Raw genomic sequence first — 24353 nt, 5'->3', positions numbered from 1 at the left:
ACCTCCCTGGACTACATGAAAAGAGACAGAGGAGCTCTCCGATCTTGTAGCCCAGGCAGGTATGACATTAGCCCTGAGTAGCATCCTGCCATTGACTTCAACAATTGGCTAAGCTTCTGGTGTCATTCTAAGGGGATCCAATATCGATCTGCCTGGGACGACATTGTCGACAGACCGCGATGCTTTGCCACAGATGGTCTGCACCTGTCAAACCCTGGGATTCTGGATACTGGGTAAAGGCTCTTGCCACCCGTATAGTGCCTTTTTTAGGCAAGGTTTAAATGACAAATTCACCACCGTGACAGAACAGACAAGCAAAAACTGAGGGTAATGCTACTTAATTCTAGAAGTCTAAATCTCAAAATGCACTCTCGAGGCACTCCTTAAAATGGAGAACATCGATATCTGTGCAGTGACTGAGACCTGGTTCAAGGCTTCAGAGAGCACTCCTGCATTACCAGGCTATAACTCATACCACAGTTTTAGGCCACCTAACCTGGACCGGAACACCAAGGGCGGAGGTGTGTCCATATTCATTAAGGATATCCACACCTCCAGGCTAGTTGCTCAGCATAATGCATCTGAGGTTATCCAAGTGCGACTAACTCTGTGCAAACCGGCAATCCAAATTGTAGCTGGCTACAGATCCCCCACCATGCCCAAGGATTCCCCACTCCTCTTCTTGATATACTGGAAAATATTAGGGTTCAAACACCCTAATGGGCGATTTCAACTACCCTCCTCCCATTAACTGGGAAAACTACTCCTGTACTAACTCCTACGCGCAATGCTTTCTGTAATTCATAAATTCCAGTGCCCTGGATCAGTTTAACCACACCCCCACCAGGGGCAACAATATCCTAGATCTAGTCAGTCATTACCAACATGAGTGACCTGTGTTCCACACCTGAAGTCAACTCCTCATTGGTCAAATCCGACCATAAGTTAATCACCCTAAATATCCACATCCTGCCCCCATCCCCCATTAAGGAAACCATGGTAAAAAATTTCTCCAAAGCCAACTTCATGCTTCTGAAGACAAGTGGCGAACTACATAACACCCATGCAGATAGACAATAGAGTTTCGACTGCTGACTCCTACACAAATGCACTCTATAAGCACTTGCACAAGTATATGGATCGTGCTATCCCCAAACAAAACCAAGACACTATCCTCCAAAAAAAGGAAGCCAATCTGGTGGTCCCCTGCCATAAACAAACCCTACAACAGAAGGAAGAAACTGTTGCAAGAGAGTAAAATCACATGAGTGGAGGAGCTCCCTGGTCAGCCTCAGTAAGAAGCTGAGATCACTTATAAGATCCTCCAAAGCTAGCTAAGAAAACAAAATTGCTACGGATACCAAGGACAACCACCAAGCATTCTATAGCTATGTCAAGATTCTCAATGGCAACACCCACATCTGCTCGGAGTTGCAGCACAATGGCACGAAAATTACAGAACCAACTGATATTGCCAACATCCTGGCAGACAGGGTCTGTGCTAACTTTACCCCCCCACCCCACCCCCTAAAGGGCCCATATCTATACAGGAAGAATGCAGAGTCCCTGTAATCACAACTATGCAGGTAAAAGTTGCACTCTTTAAAGCCAAAAACACAGCATCCATGAGACTAGACAACATCCCAAGCTACGTTTTACACGAACTTCAGAATGAACCCGCTCCCCACCTAAGCATCATGTTCAATCATAGCCTCACGTCAGGCTTTGTGCCCACTGAATTGCGCACAGCAACAGTTATCCCACTCCACAAAGGGGGAGCCACCAATGATCCTGGGAACTATCGCCCTATTAGCCTGACAAGCCTGGTCTGTAATGCCATGGAATGTATCATGGAACTCAGACATTGGTAACCTCCAAACTCTGGACCCCACCCAGTTTGGGTTTGTGAAAGGCTGATCATGCCTCCTGAACCTGATCGGCTTCTTTGAGGCAGTCACCAAAGCCGCAGACTAGGATAATAAGGCGGTTCACACAGCCTATCTTGACCTCACCAAGGCTTTCGACACCATCCCCCATTCTGGAATTATAGCTAAACTAGGTATACATCCCTATGTCGCAAGATAGGTTGCCAACTGGCTCACTGACCGAACCCACACTGAAAAAGTTGCAGACTCCAAATCTGACTTCAAACCAGTAACAAGTGGAGTACCAGAGGGTTCAGTCCTGGGACCTCTCCGGTTTGGTATCTACTTCTCTGAAGTACAGGCCAACACGGAAGGCATTTGGCTAATGAAGTTTACAGATGACTGCAAACTAGGAGCCATAGTAGAGTCCCCAGATGATGTGGACATCCTACAGAAGGGCCTCACTGAGACAGATGACTGGTGTCAGAGCCATGGCCTCAAGCTCAATGCTATAAAGTACACTTTCATCCCCTTTGGTAAAAACTCTGTACCCATGAACTACCACATAGGCTGCAGTCTACTTAACGCTGAATGTGTGACAAGAGACCTTGGGACCCAGGTGGCCAGTAGTTTCTCCTTTAATAATCACATCACTACAGTAGTCAGGAAATCCTTCTATGTGGCATACCATCACAAAAGGGTTCTCATCCAGGAAAAAAAGATGTCATTGTTCCCCTCTACTCGACACTCATTAGACCCATTATATAGAGTACAACGTCCCTTTTGGAATGTACCTCACAAGATGTCTGCACCAGCTGGAAAGGCCACAGAAGTACCTCACAAAGAGGATTACTGGCCTCAAACAGATGCCCTACACTGACAGTCTCAAAAAACTCCAGCTTTACTCCGTAGTATATCGTCTACTCAGAGGTCATCTCTGCCTAACATATAAAGCTATGTCAAACCCAAAGCTATTGGACATGCTACACCTAACGAAATCCAAATCCCTCCGAGCTACACGCTCTAGGGACCCAAACCTTGTCACCACAATAAACAGGACATGCTGGAGGGATAGATTCCTGTCCCAGAGACTTCCCATACTCTGGAACAAGCTACCCATCTATGTCAAGCAAAGTTCCTCATTAGCACTCAAAGAAAAATCTTGATGAGCAGATGGGAAATAGGAAATACACCCTGGGGATCACTTCTGTGGCTCTGCTCAACAGGGGCACAGGAAAATAACTTTCTTGGGTGGCATAAGCCAGGGAACCTTGTTGGCTAGGCTTACTTACGCCGATAGCCTAGTACCTACCTATGAATCTATAAAAGTGATGTCTCAAAAGAAGCTGAACAAACTGGGGAAGAAACCTTGAAACCTTATGCCTGGATTTCTAAGCAAATGGTCAAAATACAATGGCATCCCAGCCAGGTGATGACAGTTTAGTACCGATCATGATCAAGTGCCACATAAAAAGCAGAAGCCTGTGCTAGGACACGTGCTATCATCTGATCACAATTCATAGAAGTTCCACACCTGCAATGCCAGGTCCCTGCAAAAGCTGTACAACTTGATGTCATGTCCCTAGAAAAGGGATTCTAGTGCAAGCTTACCCCGCCACTCATTTCAATTAAGCCAACCAGCCCAACTGGGCCAAGGAGAGGCCTTAGGAAAGCCCTTGGACCCTAGTACCCTGATTTACAATTTAGTCAGGGGGCTGATTACTTTGCCTGTAATGGGTGCAAAAAAAAAAAAAAAAACGATCTAAGCTAACAAGGAGAGTTTGAATGCAACATACACATTTGAAGATGTACCCCCCCAAAGGTAGAAGGTGAGTGTGCCTTTCACAAAAGTTTTTTTTTTTTTTTTTTTTTAGTTCCTCAGATAGGGGAGTAGACTAGATTCCGAGCACCACTAAATGAGTGAAATTTCTGCTGCCGTGATGCTGCCAGCCCAGATACCTAGAATTTTGTAAATAATTCTGTGTTACTTGTGAATACTGCTATGATTTATACAGAACTGTATGTTATGTACAGAGCTTCAAGAATGTAACCACAGTGTACCTTACTGGAAAAGGACAGAAATGTATATAAACTATATACCTATGCAAATGTATATTTTAATAGAAGTTGGAACATACAGAGTTAATTTGCAAGGCTTCAAGAAAATAGGTTGTAATCAGAATGTTTTACGATTGTGTATCTCTGTTTCACTGAAGACAGGATGTCTAGAGAGTTAGAAGTTTCTTTCTATTGTCTTGAAACAGAAATAATTACTAAATGTAAAGTGTTTTTATTGCTCTGACTTTCTAGCAGCTGCACATCTGAGAGATGGGTATTTTTCACAGAGAAATGTTACATTTTAAGTTTCTGTTAGCCTGGGAACTGAAGGCAGGTGATGGAGTGATGCCATCCAGCTGACCCAGCAGAAATGTTTGATAGTAATTTAAACCTCTCTCAGAGAAAGCCTGTGCATTTTGTATTTGTCTTTGGACCTGAAAATATCCTCTCATCAGCACTTGCTTTGCTAATAGTAAGCAACCAGGTTACAGTAATCTCTCTTAGATGTAGAGAGGAATATAGTAAAGATTACTTTAGATGTTTTCTGTATTTATTCGAGACTGTCCTGCAATGTTGTTTTAAAATATTTCATGTGATTCTGCACTCGGTAGCTACTACATTGAGTATTGTCTTGTTCTTTTATTTATTATTAAATATATTTAAACCTTTTAATTGTGGCTGGTTTATTTAGAGATAGTCAAGAGTACTTGCATATGTATTTGATGACACTGTATAGGCCAACTCCAATAGCCTTGGCCACACTTACCATTTAGATAATAGTAACATTACACAGTAGGATTGGACACCCTTTGGTAAGGGCCTTATAGTAACCGATAAGTAAGGGTGGCTGGTGGCAGCTGGTACTACCTTATAGTCTGGGCAGAAGGGGGCATATCTAGTATACCTGTTGCCAGCCTTTCCCAGGTGTGTTTGTATATCAATCAAATCTGTGTGTGTGTGTGTGTGTGTGTGTGTGTGTGTGTGTGTGTGTGTGTGTGTGTGTGTGCGAGCTACTTGGGCAGGGACATGAAGCACTCGGCTGAGATCTTAACCCTATAGCTGTGTCAGTGGGGAGTCTTACTAGGTATCTGGAGAAAGGCAGAAACCAGCCCCAGACTGACTGTCATCTGTGTGCTCTTCAGGGAAATTGTACTTTACTGTGTGTGTGTATTTGTCATCCTCCCAATGTGTACGTCCCTCACTGGTGATAGTTGTGAGGATTGAGGCTCCTTGATTACTGGGATTGTGCAGGGGCATCACATATCAATTATTTGGCAGTGGTGGGATATCCACATCACATATTAACTGGTTGATAGTGGTGAGATAGTCACATCACATATTAATTGGCTTGTAGTTGTGTGCAAATTGAATTCCTGTAGCTTGTGTGCAGTGATCACTGAAGGTGTTTGTACTCATCAGCCACACAGTGAACATTCGGAGTTCATACCACAATTGTTTTATTTTTTTGTTAGCTTAGTCAGGGACAGCAGGCAAGGATGGCAGCAAAGGAATATGGCAAACTGACAAGGAGTCAGTTGGCTGAGATGTGCCAGACTAAAGGACTGGTGCATGCCAACCCGACTAAAGTAGACATGATTGCAGCTTTAGTCACAGCTGCATCACAGAATACCAACTAGGAGTTGAATCGGACTGGCTGTGGATATGTACAACTCTCAGAAAATGGACAACTCAACCTTTCCACAGAGGACTTAATCCATCTGGAGTTAGAGACTGCAGCTAGAGGCCAACCGTTTGAAAATAGAGGCAGCAGAGAGACTGAGGTGTCTAGAGACTGAGGAAAATGAGAACCAGCAACACCTGCAGGCTGAGAATGAGAGGAAGAGGCAACATGAAAGAGAGATACTAACTCTTTGCCAAAGTCATGAAGGTAATGGGGGAGTAGCTGAACAGAAACAACAAAAGTCAGTAAATTTCTTCCACAGTTTAGAGGGGGATCATTTTCACTCACATGTTTGAGAGGGTATGTAAACAGTATAATGCTGACCAAGGGCTCTGGGTACGGTTCCTGACCCCCTTACTCCATGGAAAAGCTGTAACTGTTCTTTCCAAACGGTCTGATACAGATTGATTAAATTATAATACACTCAAAATGTGTTTGTTAAAATGCTTTAAGTTAACACCTGAAGCTTACAGAAAAAAGTTTTGCAAGCATAGATGCAAGGCAGTTGAAAGTGCGTGTGAATATGTTGCTGAACTAAGCTCTTATTTTCATAGGTGGGTGAGTGGATGCCAGGTCACCATTTTGAAGGGGTGGCAGACCTTTTGGTAAGGGGAACACAAACCCTTAGCACTTTGCCTGAGAACCTAAGAATCTGGTTAGCTGATAGACAATGCACTGCTGCAAATAAGTTGGGGAAGAAGTGAAACCTATACCTAAGCAAGCAGGGAATCACTGCACAGGAAAGGGACACCCAGTGCAGCTCATGGGTCTAAGGAAACCCATGGTTTGCAGACCAAAATGGCCCAACACAATCAGTCAGTAGAAAGGGAAGCCGCTAGTCCAGGTACATGTCCAGGACAAAAAGGTTAAATGCAACCAGTGGGGCCATGTAGCATACAGATGTCCATGGAGGCAAGGTGGGGAACAAAAGGTGAGGGAGCTAGTAAGTGGGAATGACAAAATACCAACAAGTAGGTTGTCTCGAGACAACAAGGGTGCCAAACTACAACAAGAGGTTATATCGTATCTTAGCGAATGGGAGAGGCCATGGCTAAGAGACAGCTTCAGACCTAACCGTTGTGAAGCCTGCAATGGTTACAGAGGAGCACTATTTGCTTGGGCAGTCTACTCCAGTCAGAGCTTTGGGAGGGATCCCATTCCAAATACCTTTGGCTAGGGTTCACCTTGACTGGGAGGGTGGAAAAGGAAGCAAGCAAGCAGGCGTGTTTGAAGATATCCCTACAGATGTCCTGATAGGGAATGATTTTGATAATGCTGTACGTACCCTGTGTGCATGCAGTTACACGCAGTCAAGCTTGGAGACTAGCATGTGGGCCTGGTAGCCTGGAGGAGACCCAGATAGATCGCACACTTGCAGCCAGGACTGGTGCGATGGTTATTTCAGGGAGGGAGCTACCCTGTAGCAGTGAGACTGAAGGTGAGCCACAGCTGCTTCTGGGTACTGATGTTCCCTTGGACAGAATGACTGCAAGGGCAGAGGTGATTAGTAGTACCCAGGCTGACAGTGAGGCACCACTGTCAGATGATACCAGACTTCCTGTGGAAGTGGAACAGGCAAGGGTTAACAAAGAGTTGAGACCGGCTCAACTCTAAAACCCTACATTACAAGGCCTGAGAGAAGTAGCCAGTGAGGTACCGGATTCTCAAGGGAAGGGGGAGTCTGTATACTGGGACAAAGGGTTACTGTATAGAGGGTGTACCCCTGAGGGAGGGCTAGAGGGTGAGAGAATACAGCAGTTGGTAGCACCCAGAGCCTACTGTCTGGCACTTCTAGCCATAGCCCATGATATTCCCTTTGCAGGTCATATGGGCATACAATGTACAAAGAGATGCATTACGCAGAAAGTACAGTTGTGTACACTTACCATAAATGTAGATGTTAGAGTGTATTCACTGTTGCAGTCATCACACTTGGGTTATCTTCCTGCAGGTAGCCCTCAGTCGACCTGAATACCAGAGACTTGGTATTTCTGCGTCAGTTGCTGTCGCTCCAGGATTGACATCAGGTCGTCAAGGGTATAAAATCAGGCATCCAATGCCATTACATCAGTTTTACTTGCCCCAAATGTAAGGAGCCCCCTAAATAGGGAGCTAGGTTATGGTGGAAAAAACTAGCCCTGAAAGGGCTGATTAAGAGATTGTGAAGGGGAGAGAGAGAGACAAGGAGGCTGGGAAACCAGGACTGCAACAGTGAATACACCGACATTCATGGTAAGTGTACACAACTGTACTATGTTTTTCGTGTTTAATTTTTGCAGTCATCATACTTCGGTAGATTCCCAAAGCTGAAGAAAGGGTGTAGGCAGTCAAGAAGAATTGGGGCTGGCAAGTATGCCTGCAGGACTACTGTAGCAAAACCCGCTCTTGATTTGAAAAAGATAGGCATGTGGTAATGTTTGGTGAAGGTGTGAACAAGCAGGTAGCAGCTTCCAGAATGTCCCTGGTAGGGACTGCCCTGAGGAATGCTGTAGAGGTAGAAGTTGCCCTGGTGGAATGCGTTCTGTCCCCCTGAGGGGTTTGTTTTCCATGGTGTTTGTAACAGAAATGGCTACAGTCTGCTATACATTTGGAACTTGTTTGTTTTGATATATCCTTGCCCTCTGCCCCTGGTGCAAAACTGACTAGTAACTGGTCAGATTTCCTGAAGGGCTTTGTCCTATCAAGGTAGAATCTGAGCTGTCTGTGCATGTCCAGAGTGTGCAGGATCCTTTCCTCTTTATTTTGAGGATTAGGGAAGAAGGTTGGCAAATGGATAGATTGGTTGAGAGCTACACTGGACACCACTTTAGGCATAAAAGTAGGGTTAGTCCTGAGGGAGACCCTGTCAGCATGTAAAGTAATGAAGAGTTCCACAGCCATAAGTGCTTGCAGCCCAGACACTCTTCTTGCTGAGGTGATGGCCAGAAGTGAGGCTGTTTTCCAAGAGAGGAATTTTAACGCTGCTGGCTCAAAGGGAGGTAGTGTGAGCTTTTTCAGTACAAAGTTAAGGTCCCAAGCAGGGTTGGGGACTCTCTGGTGGCCTCAGGTTGTTGGCCCCTCTCAGGAACTGTTTGAGAGGGTGGGAGAAGAGAGGTGGCTCAGTGTTGTAATGAGCCAAGATGGCAGAGGCATGGATCTTAATGGAGGTGAACAGGCCTTTGTGGAGTAGATTTTCTAGGTAATCCAGGATTAGAGGTAAGGAGGGCAGTGCTGTGTCCCCTCCTTTAAGATTGAATCCAGGAACAATACCTTTTCCACTTATCAGTATAGGATTTCCTTGTACTGGGTCTTCTGGCTTCAAGAATGACATCTAGCACCTTCTTGCTCAGGTGGTCACTGGGGGAGAATTCAAGGGATAGGCCAGGCTGCAAGGCTCAGGGTTTGCAGATGTGGATGCAGGATCGGTCCCTCCTGCTGAGTGAGGAGGGTTGGGATCTGGGGTAGGTGCCATGGTGACACTGGTGACAAGCTGCACAGTAGTGGGTACCAGTGCTGGCATAGCCAGTCTAGTGCAATCAGAATTTCCCTTGGTCTGTCCTGTCTCATCTTGAGTAATAGTCTTGTAAGAAGAGGCAGAGGGGGAAATGCATAGACTGAGAGGTTTACCCACTGGAAGGACAGAGCATCCACTTTCCAGGCCCTGCAGTGAGGTGTCCAGATGCAGAATTTGCTGAGCTGGTGATTGCAGGGAGGCAAAAGGGTCCACCTCCGGGGTCCCCCATTTCTGGGTTAGAAGGCTGAAAGTGCTGGGGTCTAATTGCCACTCATATGGGTCTAGGAGATTTCTGCTTAAGTAGTCTGCCAGAGAGTTTTGTTTGCCTGGCAGAAATTGAGCTTGCAGATGGATATGCATATCCAAGGCAGTGTTCCACAGGGTTATGGTTAGCCTGCAGAGTGGGGAAGAGTGGGATCCCCCTTGCTTGTTGATGTACCACTTAACTGTGGTGTTGTCTGTTTTTATTAGCAGGGGCACTGGTGAGAGTAGGTATTTGAAAGCGGTCAGAGCATGCTGAACAGCTAGCATCTCTTTTTGGTTGATGTGCAGATGAATTTGACTTGGGCACCATGGGCCCTGTATGCACTTGTACAGATGTGCCCCACAGGCATAGTCTGATGCATCTGTGGTTAGGGTCTGGGCAGTGTGGGGTTGTGTAAAAGGTAGTCCCCTTGTTGTGGTTGCATGCTGCTGCCCACCAAAGAAACTGTCCTTAAACAAGGTATAATGGTTTCCAGGTCCTGAGAATATTGGCACCAAAGGCTTTTTAAGTACCACTGAAGTTTCCTCATATGCAGTCTGGCATATGGAATTAGTAGAATGCAAGAGGCCATGAACCCTAGAGCCAGCAGGATTTTCCTTGCGGATAGCTGGGTTCTGGTGGCCATTTGAGCAAAGTAGCCCGTTAGATAGGCTTGTTTTTCTGGAATAAGGAATGCCATCTGGGATGCTGTGTCCAAGCTTGTTCCCAGGAATATGATCTTTTGACTGGGGACTAGTTTTGGTTTATTTTCATTGATAGTGTACCCCAGGGAGGTTAGGAGGTTCTTTACAAATGTCAGCTGCTGCAACAGTTTTTCCTGTCTGCCTGAATCAGGCAATCATCCAAGTAAGGGTATATTTGAATCTTTCTCTGTCTGCAATAGGCTGGAGCCAGACATTTTGTGAAGGCTCTGGGAGCAGTGGATAAGTCAAAGTGCAGAGAACTGATAATGCATAGATCCTGCCCTGAAATGTAGATATTTCCTGCATGAGTCCCTGATAGGGATGTGAAGATAGCCTTCTTTTAGGTCTAGGGTGGCTAAACAGGCATCTTTGGACAGCATAGGAAGAAGCTGCTGAAGGGTGAGCATTTTGAATTTTGGTACCACCAGGAAGGTGTTTAGAATGGAAAGATCCAAGATTGGGCGCCAAGTGCCCTCTTTTCTGGGTACCAGGAAGAGTCTGGAATAAAACCCTTGACACATCTGTCCTGCAGGAACAGGTTGAATTGCTCTTATGGAGAGCAGGGAATGAACTTAGTTTTGTGCCTCTGCCCACTGGTTTGGAGGAAGGTCTGGGAACCCTTTTGGGGTCGGCAGTGTGTGGAAGTAAAATTTGTACCCCTGGTATACAATGTTGAGGACCCATCGGTCTTTGGTGATGGAGGTCCAGTTTTTTGCATGGTGGGCAAATTTTCCTCCTAGGGGCACAAGTAAATGGGCAGAGGTGAGGAGTGGAGTTGAAATGTCATTGTGAATTATTTCCGTAAGGGGGTGGCTTAGCACTCCCTGCTTAAGAAGTGGAGGTACTCCATTGCTTAGATCTCTGCATACCCTGAGACTATAATCTGGGTGGTCTGTTTCCCCTTGGTCTAGTTTGAGATGATCAAACCAGGAGCTGCAAAAGTACTAATAAACTAGAACGCCAAGCAGAAAACGAAAGGACCACTTGCCACCACGAGGGAAAATCCAACTTCCTTTATTCCAATCCAGTAACGAATGAAACAAAAGCAATCCAGTGAAAACAAGTATCAGTCAAAAACAAGTATTAATGCCTTATATCAGTTGACACACTGCGTTTTCGTCCACTTCTATGACTTCATCAGAAACAGTCAGCTCTTTAATTAACCATCTTTATATAGTCCGCTCCTTTTGTTAATTATGCAATTAAAAAATTATTAAAGAAATACATATCGCACTTTACCACAACCAAATAATACTATTGCAAATTCATGAACACTGAAACTGAATAAATAAATAATTGCTTATTTTTTAGACTTAAATATTGTGTCATTTTAATAAATGTTCCCTAAAAAACTATTACGTATTTAAAAAATATTAAAAGACTGCTAAAAAGCTTAGAAAAGCTGTGCATGAGGAAATGAACATATTATGGCATGAACAAGTGAAAATAACAAATGAAAATGACATTATCTAAAAAAATGTCAATGAATATTAAGATCCAAAACTGATGTTCAATTAGGCACTCATAAGCCATCAGGAAGAAATACCAAAATATTATAAAATAAAAATAAATATAAAAAGATACACATTCCAGAACAGAGTGTAAAAACAGTTAAAAAGTCTCTCCTTGTTATATAATAAAAATAATCTAAATAATTCTTATAAAACATGTTTCAAATGAACAATGGGAACTTCTGGTGGCCAAAATTAAAGTAGCCAGTGCTGTTCTTAAAGCTTAGCTGCTCTCAATTTTAACAGGGGCAATTATAGATATATGATCATTGAGCCCCAGAAATTTATCAGCACTTAAAGCTACTTGCCACCATAGTTCCCTATACTCTATTCTGGTCTCCCATGGTCCCCCTCGAATGTCTTGTTTTATATCTTCTATTACCATGAACTTGAATCTATATTCATTGCAGATTAGGCTATGCTTGTACAGAGCATTACTTTACTTCTTGTTGGCTATATCATACGTGTGTTCGTAAATTCTTTTTCTCAAAGCTCTTTCTGATTTTCCAACATAAAAGGCACCACATTTTTCACAGTAAGCAAGGTACACTATCCCTTTAGTATTACAATTAAAATATCTTTCAATAAATGTGGATTAGAAGTGCTTAAGTTGATTATTAAAGAAAATATCAGGATTCAAGAATGTATCCAAAAAGACATTGAGATTTTAGATACATATATCAAAAATGATTTAGTTTTTGGGGTACATGAGGAAAAGTTGAAATATTATGGGTTAAGAAAAAATATTGATCATAAATGTAATGATCTTATTCAAAGGAAAATTAAGAAGTTGGAAAGGGACATTCATGATTACAATTTAGAAATTAGTTACCCTAAACCGCGGAGGTTTAATAACTATTATGGTGATACTGATAATAGACTGGATGAAAATAATGATGGGCCTGAAACAGATGGACATGGTAGAGGTGATGAATCCTTTAGAGAGAGGGAAAGTGATTATGAAGAGGCGTAGCCACCTCTACGTAGATCGGAAAGGCTACTTAAGCAAGGGCAGCCAAATGAATATTTTCCTTGGAGGGGAGGAAGAAGGGGGAGAGGGAGATTCTAAGAGCTTCCTGCCCGGACCTCCCTGAGGAGATAGACAATATCCTAGTGGATAAATATTGTTACACCTGGAACAATTTTAGTATTTACAATTTTAGCAAAGTTAAGTTAGAGAAAGAAATTTTGAGCTGTTTTCCAAAGGTTTGAAGTTTATACCAGAACATAGGGGTGATATTACCAGGAGCTTGCTGGACATCAAGTTATTACTTAGGAAAGTGAATTTCAATGTTATTTGGCCTAACAGTAAGGGGGGTGATGGAGGAGTTTTAAGGAGGAAAAGTACTTACAATCCACCCTTACACCCCCAGATAAGAAACCTTGAAAAAGTATTAGAAAGTGAAATCAACAAATATGGTAGTGGGGCTTCATGGCATGGCAACATGACCATCAAAGAAAAAGAATTGTTGTATGATATTAGGGATAGTCAAGATGCGAGAGTTATGAAACCTGACAAAGGTGGAGGAATCATCCTCATGGACTGTATCCTTTATGAAAGTAAGGTATACACATTATTATGTGATGAAGAAAGGTATGGTATTGTCTCTAAAAACGAGATTAATATAGCCTATCACAAAATTGATACTGCTTTATATGACATGTTGCAGGAAGGACTAATAAGCCCTAGTTGTTATAATTTTCTAAAAGTTGACCAATCCAAGATCCCTACCATTTTTGGGATACCGAAGATCCACAAAAATAGTGATGATCCTCCACTTCGTCCTATAGTCTCTGCTGAGGGATCCAAAACCCAGCCACTTGCTAAATATGTAGATATCAAACTAAAACCCTTATGGACAAAAAGAAAAAATATTCTGAAGGATTCCTGGGATCTGTTGAATGACCTCAACCATTGTAACTGGCAAAAAGACATTTTATTTGTGACCATTGATGTCATTGATTTGTTTTCCTCCATTCCGTACGATGAGGGTAAGCCTATTCTTGAAGAGATAGTTTTTTCATATAAGGAAATGACTAGGAATGACAAGTTGGCCAGTTTATAGCTTTTAGATTTGGTACTGAAAAACAATTATTTATATTTCAAAAGGGAGTTCTTCCAACAGACTAAGGGAATCGCTATGGGGGCCGGTTGTGCCCCCACCTACGCTAATCTTGCTCTGGCATATTGGGAAGAGAAATATGTGATAGAATCCCAATATAAAGACTGTTGGATTTTGTATAGGAGGTACCTGGATGACATAGTGATCCTGTGGACAGCTGGAATGGAAAGGTTAAAGGATTTTTTAACCTATATTAATGGCACTACTAACTTTTTAAGGTTTACGCACAATGTTTCTGAGCATAACTTGATTTGGATGTGGAAGTGTATAATTGGGAAGGAAAATATGAAACTAGAATTTATAGAAAACCTACCTATGTTAATTCCTTCCTACACTATCAAAGTGCACACCCCAAACACTGTAAAAAGAACATTGTCAAGGGGCAACTTGTTAGAGGCAGCCGAATGACGAGTCTAGATCATGATTTTCACCTTGAGTGTGAAGTCCTGGAAAAAATGTTCCTCGAGAGAGGCTACCCTAGAGATTTTGTGAAACGTATAACCAGTGAAGTGTTGGAGGGAAGGAAGGGTAGGTTTGCACCCATATATAAGGGCCAGAATTGGAAAGGAACTATAGAAGAAAACGGTAAGCCAGACTTAATTAATAACAACAAAATTCCTGATAACCTTTCCCAAGCATTAATTTTAGAATATAATGGTATCAATAGTGGAATTAGTAAAATTTTTTTCAGAGAATGGGATAAGTTTTTAGCTTTCTCTGATATAGAAGGTATAAGTAACATTCCTAGGAAGGTGATCTATAGAAATTCTAGGAATATGGGTAACATCTTGGAAAGTAAGAAGATGCAAAGTGTCCAGAGGACAAACAAGAAAGGTACCTATAAATGTGGACACTGCAACCAATGCTGCTATATAATAAATGGGGATTGTTATAATATAATAAGTAGAAACAAAACAATAAATAGTCAGGAGTATTTTAATTGTAATACTAAAGGGATAGTGTACCTTGCTTACTGTGAAAAATGTGGTGCCTTTTATGTTGGAAAATCAGAAAGAGCTTTGAGAAAAAGAATTTACGAACACATGTATGATATAGCCAACAAGAAGTAAAGTAATGCTCTGTACAAGCATAGCCTAATCTGCAATGAATATAGATTCAAGTTCATGGTAATAGAAGATATAAAACAAGACATTCGAGGGGGACCATGGGAGACCAGAATAGAGTATAGGGAACTATGGTGGCAAGTAGCTTTAAGTGCTGATAAATTTCCGGGGCTCAATGATCATATATCTATATTGCCCCTGTTAAAATTGAGAGCAGCTAAGCTTTAAGAACAGCACTGGCTACTTTAATTTTGGCCACCAGAAGTTCCCATTGTTCATTTGAAACATGTTTTATAAGAATTATTTAGATTATTTTTATTATATAACAAGGAGAGACTTTTTAACTGTTTTTAACTGTTTTTACACTCTGTTCTGGAATGTGTATCTTTTTATATTTATTTTTATTTTATAATATTTTGGTATTTCTTCCTGATGGCTTATGAGTGCCTAATTGAACATCAGTTTTGGATCTTAATATTCATTGACTTTTTTTTAGATAATGTCATTTTCATTTATTTTCACTTGTTCATGCCATAATATGTTAATTTCCTCATGCACAGCTTTTCTAAGCTTTTTAGCAGTCTTTTAATATTTTTTAAATACGTAATAGTTTTTTTTAGGGAACATTTATTAAACTGACACAATATTTAAGTCTAAAAAATAAGCAATTATTTATTTATTCAGTTTCAGTGTTCATGAATTTGCAATAGTATTTGGTTGTGGTAAAGTGCGATATGTATTTATTTCTTTAATAATTTTTTAATTGCATAATTAACAAAAGGAGCGGACTATATAAAGATGGTGAATTAAAGAGCTGACTGTTTCTGATGAAGTCATAGAAGTGGACGAAAACGCAGTGTGTCAACTGATATAAGGCATTAATACTTGTTTTTAACTGATACTTGTTTTCACTGGATTGCTTTTGTTTAATTCGTTACTGGATTGGAATAAAGGAAGTTGGATTTTCCCCCGTGGTGGCGAGTGGTCCTTTTGTTTTCTGCTTGGCGTTCTAGTTTGAGATGACCTTGAGGGGCCTGGAAAGGACCAATGTTTCGAGGGGCAATGCCTACTGAATCTTGGAGGCTGCACTTGCAAGAACTCTGACTGTCGGCATAGACTTAGCTATTTCTTCCATCTTTTTTAGAACCTTTTCTGCTTTGGTGCCAAACAGATTGTCCTTATTCAAAGGAGCATCTAGTAATTTTAATATGACATGGTCTGGCAAGGTCTGCTCCTTAAGCCAAGCTTTCCTTCTCAATACAGAACTAGTGACTGCTGCCCTGCAAGATGCTTCTAGGGCGTCAAACCCACATTGCAAGGTATGCTTGCTGACTTGGCTGGCAGAATGCATAACCTCCTGTAATTACTTATTTTCTGCACAGTCTGTAAAGGTAGATAATTTTTGCTTAGTAAGTTCCACAGTATGTTGCTGGTATTTCAGCATGTGAAAATGGCAATTTAATGTCCTAATGGCGAGAGATGCAGAGGTGTATACCTTTTAACCCCATCTGTCTAAAGCTCAGGAATCCCTGTCCTAAGGGGTGGGATTCTTAGCTGCAGTGGCTTTTATTCCTTTAGGCCCTTGGGAAATGATCTCTGGGCCAGCAGAAGGATTTTTGAAAAGAAATTTGAGTGCCAGGGACTCTGTAGTACCTGTCTGGTTTCCTTGGAGCAGGGGGTAAAGTATCAGGAGTTAGACTGGATTCCATAAAGATATCATCCACAACATCCAGAACAGGAGGGATAGTTAAAGGTCTATGTTGTGGCAGCTCTAAAAATTCTCAGAGTCTCTTTTTGGACTGAGGATAATCCTGGCATTCCCAGGGAAAATGCTCTCAAAGTATGTAGGTTTTTGCCAAAAGAAAAATCCTCTGTGGGGAAGCTGAGGGAATGGATTCCTCTGCATCTGAATCCTCATAAGCAGATAAAGGCATGTCTTCATATTCAGAAACCACAAAGTCGGACTCCTGGTCAGTTAAACCTGCTGGGGACAGGTCTCTCTTAGCAGGGGAAGGCAGGCTTCCCCTAATCAGCATGATCAGGTCTTTTTGCCATTTTAAGCATTTGAGATTGTGGCAAGGAAGCAGGTGCTTGAGTTTTGGTCATCGTTTTTTTGGCCTTAGAAACTCAGTAGCTTTAGACAGAAATGAAGACACCAAAGTAGTCATCGGTTTTGGTCGAGTATCGGTAATGCGAAGAACTTCCTCGGAAGCCGGTGCCTGTACAGCAGCTCTGGACCCATCCAAGGTAGAGACGTCCGCAGGTTCCATAGTCAAATCAGAGTCCTGCAAATGGGTCTCTGTAGAGGCCTGCGAACCCATTGAAGCAGGCATCAGGGGCTGCAAAAGCGCCTCACTGAGTATCAGCAAACTGGCAACTAGCTTAATGGAAGCATTGTCTGCAGTTTTGGACCTGTGCGGTCGGTCTGTCTCTATCTTTATCCTTACTTTTTTTTTTTTTTTTTAGGAAGATCGGTAGTCAGATGGCTTACCGAAGCCATTTCGGAATAGAGATATCGAGAGTGAAAGTATTTAATGACAAAAAGGGCCAGACGAAGAGTTCGAGCATTGAACAAGGCGCAAAACCGACAGCGAGGTACGTTGTGGTCTGGGCCTAAACAGGTGACGCAGTAAGAATGGAAGGCTCTGTGTGGTATTTGCTTTCCACAGGTGAGACAATTAACTTTTTCTGACCTCGGTTAGCGAAAGAAAAAGGATCCCCCAACTGGGTACTTAGCGTTAAAAGACTTCAGGATGATTCAATTCAGAAATGAAAACTCAGGTAGCGGCCGACCGGCACTCGTGCAAACTGCTTCGGATGCCTCGGTAAGAAAGACCGGTGTAATGGTGTCAGATGCCTGTTTTTATACCCCCGACGACCTGACATCAGTCCTGGAGTGACAACAACAGACACAGAAATGCTAAGTCTCTGGTATTCAGGGCGACTGAGGGCTACTCGCAGGCAGATGACCCAAGTGTGATGACCGCAACAGCGAAAAACAAGCATCTTCTAGTGGCCTGGTATTTCCAGAGATGTACCAAGGTACTGCAGGACCTGTGAGCAGTGGCAAAAGGTAGGCAAGGCAGGAGACAAGGTGAAAACTACTTTGATGCCTTTCCCTGTGATTGAGGAGCCATTTCAGAGGGTAGCTATGGATATTGTGGGGCCTCTGAGTACCCAAGTTCCACCAGGAAAAAAGATATCCTAGTGGTAGCAGATTATGCTACCAGATACCCTGAGGCAGTGGCTCTGTCCTCCACTGAGGCAGAAAAGGGGCAAATACTTTGTTAGAGATTTTCGGCAGGGTAGGTTTTCAAAAAAAAAATACTGACAGAGGTGCCAATTTCATGTCAGACCTGCTGGCGTGTCTATGGAAGTACTGGGGGTGAAGCACCTAAAGACCACCCCTTACCTACCGTCCCCAGACTAATGGTCTTGAAAGGTTAAACTACACTCAAGATGACGCTACAGGCATTTGTGCACCAGTTTAAGAGTGACTGGGACAAATATTTGCCCCATCTGTTTGCTTACAGAGTTTCCCCAGGAATCCACAGTTTCTTTTCACCCTTTTAGTTGCTGTATGGGCATAGGGTGAGGGGACCTCCAGATTTTATTCGAGATGAGAGGGAGGGTGAGTGTGAATCCCACAAGGAGTCTGTTGTTGCATATGTCCTAAACCAAAGGACAAGGCTCAGGGAACTCATTGGCCTGGCCCAGGAGAACCTGGCAAAAAAACAACATCAGAAAAAGGACTGGTATGACAGGAATGCTCGAGATACAGAGTATGCTGTAGGGAAGCAAGTAATGGTTCTCATTCCTGTCAGACACAAGCTTTAGGTAGCCTGGGAGGGACCCTACAAGGTGGTAATGAAGGTCAGTGATGTTAACTACATGGTAGAACTGCTAGGCAGGGGCACAAACTGTACCATGTTAACATGATGAAACCTTACCATAATAGGGAGGCCCTTGTGCTGATTATCTGCAGTGCATTGCAGGAGTCGTCTGAGGGGGATCTGGTGACCAATCTCAGTGAGGCTCGGACTGATGCCTCAGTGAAAGGGATAGCAATATCCCAGCAGCTATCCCCTACTCAGTTTCGAGAAATCCAAGCAGTGTTACAAGAACCTGGGGACATGTTCACTGGGAAACCAGGGTGCACCCACCTGGTGCAGCACCATGTGGATACAGGACCCCAAAGGACTATTAAGCAAACCCCTTATAGGGTGCCTGAGAGAGTCAAACAGATTGAGGGAGGAGATGCAGGAAATGTTGGAACAAGGGGTAATTCAGGAGTCCAGCGATCCCTGGGCTTCTCCAGTGGTTTCTGGTACCAAAGAAGGATGGTAGCACCAGGTTGTGTGTGGACTACAGGAAACTAAACAGTCGCACAGAGTCAGATGCTTACCCCATGCCTAGGACAGATGAAGCCTTAGAGCAGTTGAGTGGGGCTAAGTATCTTACCACCATGGATCTTACCAAGGGTTACTGGCAGATGCCCTTAACTCCCAGTGCTAGGCAGGTCAGGAGCACAAGATTTTTCCCTTGCTTACCTAAATATTGCCATCTACAGCCATTCCTGGCAAGAGCACCTTCAACATGTCAGAGAGGTGTTGGGCAGACTAAGGAGGGCAGATTTGACCATTAAGCCCAGCAAATGTCAGGAGGGTATGGCAGAGGTCTCCTACCTGGGACAATTGAGGAGTGGTAAGATCATGTCAGAACATGCCACAGTGGAAGCCATTTAGGCAAGGCTTGCACCTGTTACCAAAAAGCAAGTGAGGGCATTCTTAGGGACAGCAGGGTACTACAGAAAGCTTGCCCCCAATTATAGTACCATAGCTGCTCCCCTCACAGACCTGACAGGAAAAATAGGCCAGATAAGGTAGTGTGGACCTCAGCGCGTGAGCAGGCATTCCAGAAGCTTAAAAGAGCTTTGGTAAGACCCCCCTGTATTAGCCAGTCCAGATTACAGCAAAGAATGTGTTGTGCAGGTTGATGCTTCAATCCATGGGGTGGGGGCTGTACTTAGCCAGGTTTCTTCAGAGGGAGAAGAGCACCCAGTGGTTTATCTCCATCATAGACTCCAACCCAGAGAGGAATGCTATACAGCTGTAGAAAAGGAATGCCTAGCCATAGTGTGAGCACTGCAGAAACTTCATTCTAATCTGTATGGAAGGAAATTCACTGTGGTTACAGATCACAATAAGCCTAGGGTTGCAAGCATATGACACGGCAATGCAGTATTGTAGTGGGTTAGTAATGCCAATGCAGATGGGCTCTCAAGACAGGGAATCAGGTAAGGTATTCCAAGATAGGCTCAACCCTCTCAAGCAACGTTGCTGAAGGGTCACTAGAAAAACTAGCTTGAGTTTTTTTTGGGGGGGGGGCATTGTGATGCTGCCAGCTCAGCTACCTGGAATTTTGTAAATAATTCTATGTTATTTGTGAATACTGCTATAATTTATAAAGAGCTGTCTTATGTACTGAGTTTCAAGAATGTAACCACATGTACCCTCCTGGAAAAGAACAGAAATGTATATAAACTATATATCTGTGCAAATGTATGTTTTGAAAGCAGAAGTTGGAACATACATATTTAACTTACAAGGCTTCAAGAAAATAGTTTGGAATAAGAATGTTTTATGATTCTGTTCATCTGAGTTTCACTGAAGGAGACAGAAGTCTAGAGCTAGAAGTTTCTTTATTGTTGTGAAACAAAAATAATTTAAAATGTAAAGTGGTTTTATAGCTCTGTGACTTTCTAGCAGCTGCACATCAGAAAGGTGTTTTTCACAGAGAAATGTTAAATTTTAAGTTTGATAGCCTGGGAACTGAAGGCAGGTGACAGAGTAATGCCATTCAGCTGACCGAGCAGTTATGTTTGATAGTAAAACTCTGAGAAAGTCTGTGCATTTTGGTTGTCCTTGGACCTGGAAACATCCTCTCATCAGCACTTGACTTGCTAATCATAAGTAACCAGGGTACAAGTAATCTCTCTTAGATGTAGATAGGAATATAGTAAAGGTTAGTTTAGACATTTTCTGTAGTTATAGTAGACTGTCCTGCAAGGTTGTTTTAAAATATTTCCTGTGATTCTGAACTCTGTAGTTACTGTGTTTGAGTATTGTCTTGTTATTTTATTATTAAATATATTTAAACATTTTAATTGTGGCTGGTTTGTTTAGGGATAGTTAAGCTCTTACAGTACTTGCATATATATTTAGTGACAGTACAGGCCACTCCATATAGCCTTGATCATACTTACTATTTGGATAATAGTAACATTACACAGTAAGATTGGACACCTTTTGGTAAGGGGCCTTATAGTACCTGATGCTGGTGGCAGCTGGCACTACCTTATAGTCTGGGTAGAAGGGGGCATAGCTAGTAAACCTGTGCCAGCCTTTCCCAGGTGTGTGTTCTATAGCAATCAAATCTGAAAGTGTGTGCATCAGGTACTTGGGCAGGGACAAGAAGCACTGGTTGGACAGAGGATGCTGGAGGTTCTAGCTTGGCCACTCACCTGAGATCGTAACCCTATAGCTGTGCCAATGGGGAGTTTTATTAGGGATCTGTAGAAAGAGGCAGGAACCAGCCCCAAATTGACTGTGATCGCTGTGTGCCTTAAGGGAATTTGTACTTCACTGTGGCTGTACTTGTCATCCTCCCAATGTGTACGTTCCTCACTGGTGCTAGTGGTGAGGATTGAGGCTCCTTGATTACTGGGCCAGTGCAGGAGGCATCACAATGCCTACGAGACATGAGAGGTTATAAATCTTCCTCTGACAGGGAAGAACCCAGCCAGTCCTACAAGCACAATTGCACTTGAAATTCTGCACCACATGTAACGTGTGGAGATGGGTCATTACCCAACCTCTTTGAGGAGGCTCATTGCAAAGCTGTTGAAAAAGCAAAGAACATGTGAATGCAGTAACTTTTACTAGCAATAGCAATGAATTACATCTGAACTGTGCAATCCAGAAGTTCACCCCCGCGCCCTTGCACTACATCAATATTAGAATATAAATAAAAGCACATCACAGCTGTCAGACCATCCTGACAAGACAATTATGTGCCGAAGCAAACATTATATGCTGAAGTATACAGCAGGCACACCAATACTGCATGTTTTGGAGTACATTTTTACCTCATCTAAAATGCTTGCATGCGTGGAAAGTTAAGTGCTTTATAATGGCAAATACATTGTATGGAATTATCTCCACATACCATTTGAACTTTCTCAGGCTTTTCTCTAACAAATGACTAGCACCCCCACACGTGATGAAGAAAAGTGAAAGAAAGCAACATTCAGTCGTCTTAATACTGCCTTATAAACACTGAGAAGGAATAGGAAGTTGTCTATAACATCAATGTATACATTTTCACAAACATCCACCAAAGTAGGAGACAAGCTGGCATAAAGTGAAAACGTGATTTTACTCTGAAATGCATTGGGTTGCATGTTATAACATTTAGGGAATCTGTTCTGGAGAAGGAGGCTGGCATTAATTCACAGGAGAAGAGGAAAAAGTACAACCTACAGCTAGAAAGGGATAGCTTTAACAGGGACATAAGAAAATACTTAATGTAGGAGAGATGGACTAAACTACTTGAATATGAGTGAGAAAATATTAAAAGGCATTTACAAAAACAAAGAAACCCAATCAGTGGGGGAGTGAAGCTCAGGGTTGCTAGCTGCAACAAGAGTACATAGTTGTCCATAGGTAGTCTGCTAGCTGTGCACTGGAATAAGTAGTGACATCACCTACTAATCAGTTCAAAACAGGAACTAGGTTTGCTCAGCTCTCTGCTATATTTCAATAAGTAGGTTATTCCATTATCTGATCAACATGCATTTCTGATCACAGAAGAGTATGACCAAATAAAAAAAAAAAAATTGACTAAATTTAGGATTCAAAGCCACTTTTAAACTGGTCTTCATTTAGGGCCCAAAAGGAGACCATTTATAAACTGAGCTTAATTGGCTTAACACTTTTTCATTATTTTGAATTACTTATTAAAATATTTTAGCTGGGGCTGCCACGGTGGTGCAGCGGTTAGCGTTGCCGCCTCACAGCAAGAGGTTTTCCATTTCGATTCTCAGCTGGGGTGCCTTCTGTGTGGAGTCTACAGCTCCTCCTTGTGGTCATGTGGGTTTCCTCCGGGTACTCCGGATTCCTTCCACATCCCAAAGACACGCTTGTAGGTGGATTGGACACTCTAAATTGGCCCTAGGTGTGAGTGTGTGCCTTCTGTGGAAGGTTGGGCACCGGGCTGGCAGCTCGACACTGCAAAACTCCACTGACAATCATGAGCAGACAGGTGATCCACTGTGGCGACCGCTAACCGGGAAAAGCCGAAAGAAGATGATTGAAATATTTTAGCTAGCTGTTACACAGTAAAACTTACCAGGGTCTCCAGTTTCACCATTTCATTCTTACCTCTTGACAAACCCTCAGAATTAGCCAAGTGGCTAACAGAAAACTGCCCAAATTAATCGTATCTTAGAGCAGTTTCATTTAAGCTCTTGGAAGTGGAGGTGAGGGGGAAGCCTCTAATCCCAAACAGTTTCCAAATTACTCAAACTCAAAGATAGTTTCAGATGCTTGCTGGTAAATGAAAATTAAAACTTCACCAAAAAATATATAAAATATGAATACAGTACTAAGACAGTATCAAACAATTTACTAATAAAGAATCCAACACAAAAACGTAACCTGATGTTTTCTTCCATTTAAGTTCACCTGAACAGTTTTCCCTCTAAGCAAAATATAGATCAAAGCACTTCTGATGCAACTTTATATAGTGGACAATGTTAATAAAGCCCGTTATAGACTCGAGTATATGCAAGGAAAACATGAGATTTCATTACCAACCTGACAGCACATACTTACCAAAACATTCAAATGGAGCCAGCTCCAGTATTTAAATGTGAGCAAAAGTGCAAGCATGATAGCGGGAAAAGTCTAAAAGCAACCTCAAACCAGACAGACTACAATAGTCTAAGACTACATCCATTTTACTTCAGATGTTACTACAGTTAATGAAATCTACACCAAGAGTATGGAAATCAAAATGTGGAGAAAAACCACCTAACAAAGTTTACATGTTGTGATACCATGATCTGATCAGAAAAAGAGTGGTCAAAAAGATCTAAAAGCTATCACTTACCGTCTTTCTGGACTAAGTACTGCAGCTAACGGATCATCCACAATTTCATCTGCAGTTTTCTTCACTGAAATTTCATGAATGTAGTGGTTATCTGAAAGTAAATACATATTAAAGTTCCACTCAACTCAGAATTCATGCAGTACTTCATTTTATGAAAAATTTAATTACCAGATCAAACTTCACTTGGATGAAAAATAAAGTTATGTACTTACTATAACGTCCCACGTGTGCTGTCCATCTTGATATTTATTCTCACTGATGGGTCGGATCGGATACATCGGATCAGTCTATGCCTTTCCAAAAGCTTGAGACATTCAGCAAAGCTCAGGGATAACTTTCCTGACCATAATGCAGTTCACTAACTTCCTCAGAACTTGTTAGACCCCATCAATTCAATTGAATGAAGAAGAACTCCCTTAATATGTATTTTTTTCCCTTT

General features: G+C 42.4%; 1 protein-coding gene across 1 annotated transcript in view; it reads right to left on the bottom strand.

Moving 5' to 3' along the window:
* MELK (maternal embryonic leucine zipper kinase) overlaps positions 1-24353 on the bottom strand; it is a gene marked incomplete in the record, with an annotated part of 949965 nt that overhangs the window by 171589 nt on the left and 754023 nt on the right. Inside the window, 1 exon segment of the mRNA XM_044058955.1 lies at positions 23915-24005. Within this exon segment, the coding sequence (XP_043914890.1) occupies positions 23915-24005 (91 nt within the window).

This window comes from Protopterus annectens, chromosome 17.part0, assembly GCF_019279795.1.
Source record: "Protopterus annectens isolate FY-2018-M chromosome 17.part0, PAN1.0, whole genome shotgun sequence".
NCBI lineage: Eukaryota > Metazoa > Chordata > Ceratodontiformes > Protopteridae > Protopterus > Protopterus annectens.
The sequence above is the reverse complement of the archived record's forward strand: the minus strand, read 5'-3'. Positions and strand labels throughout refer to the sequence as shown.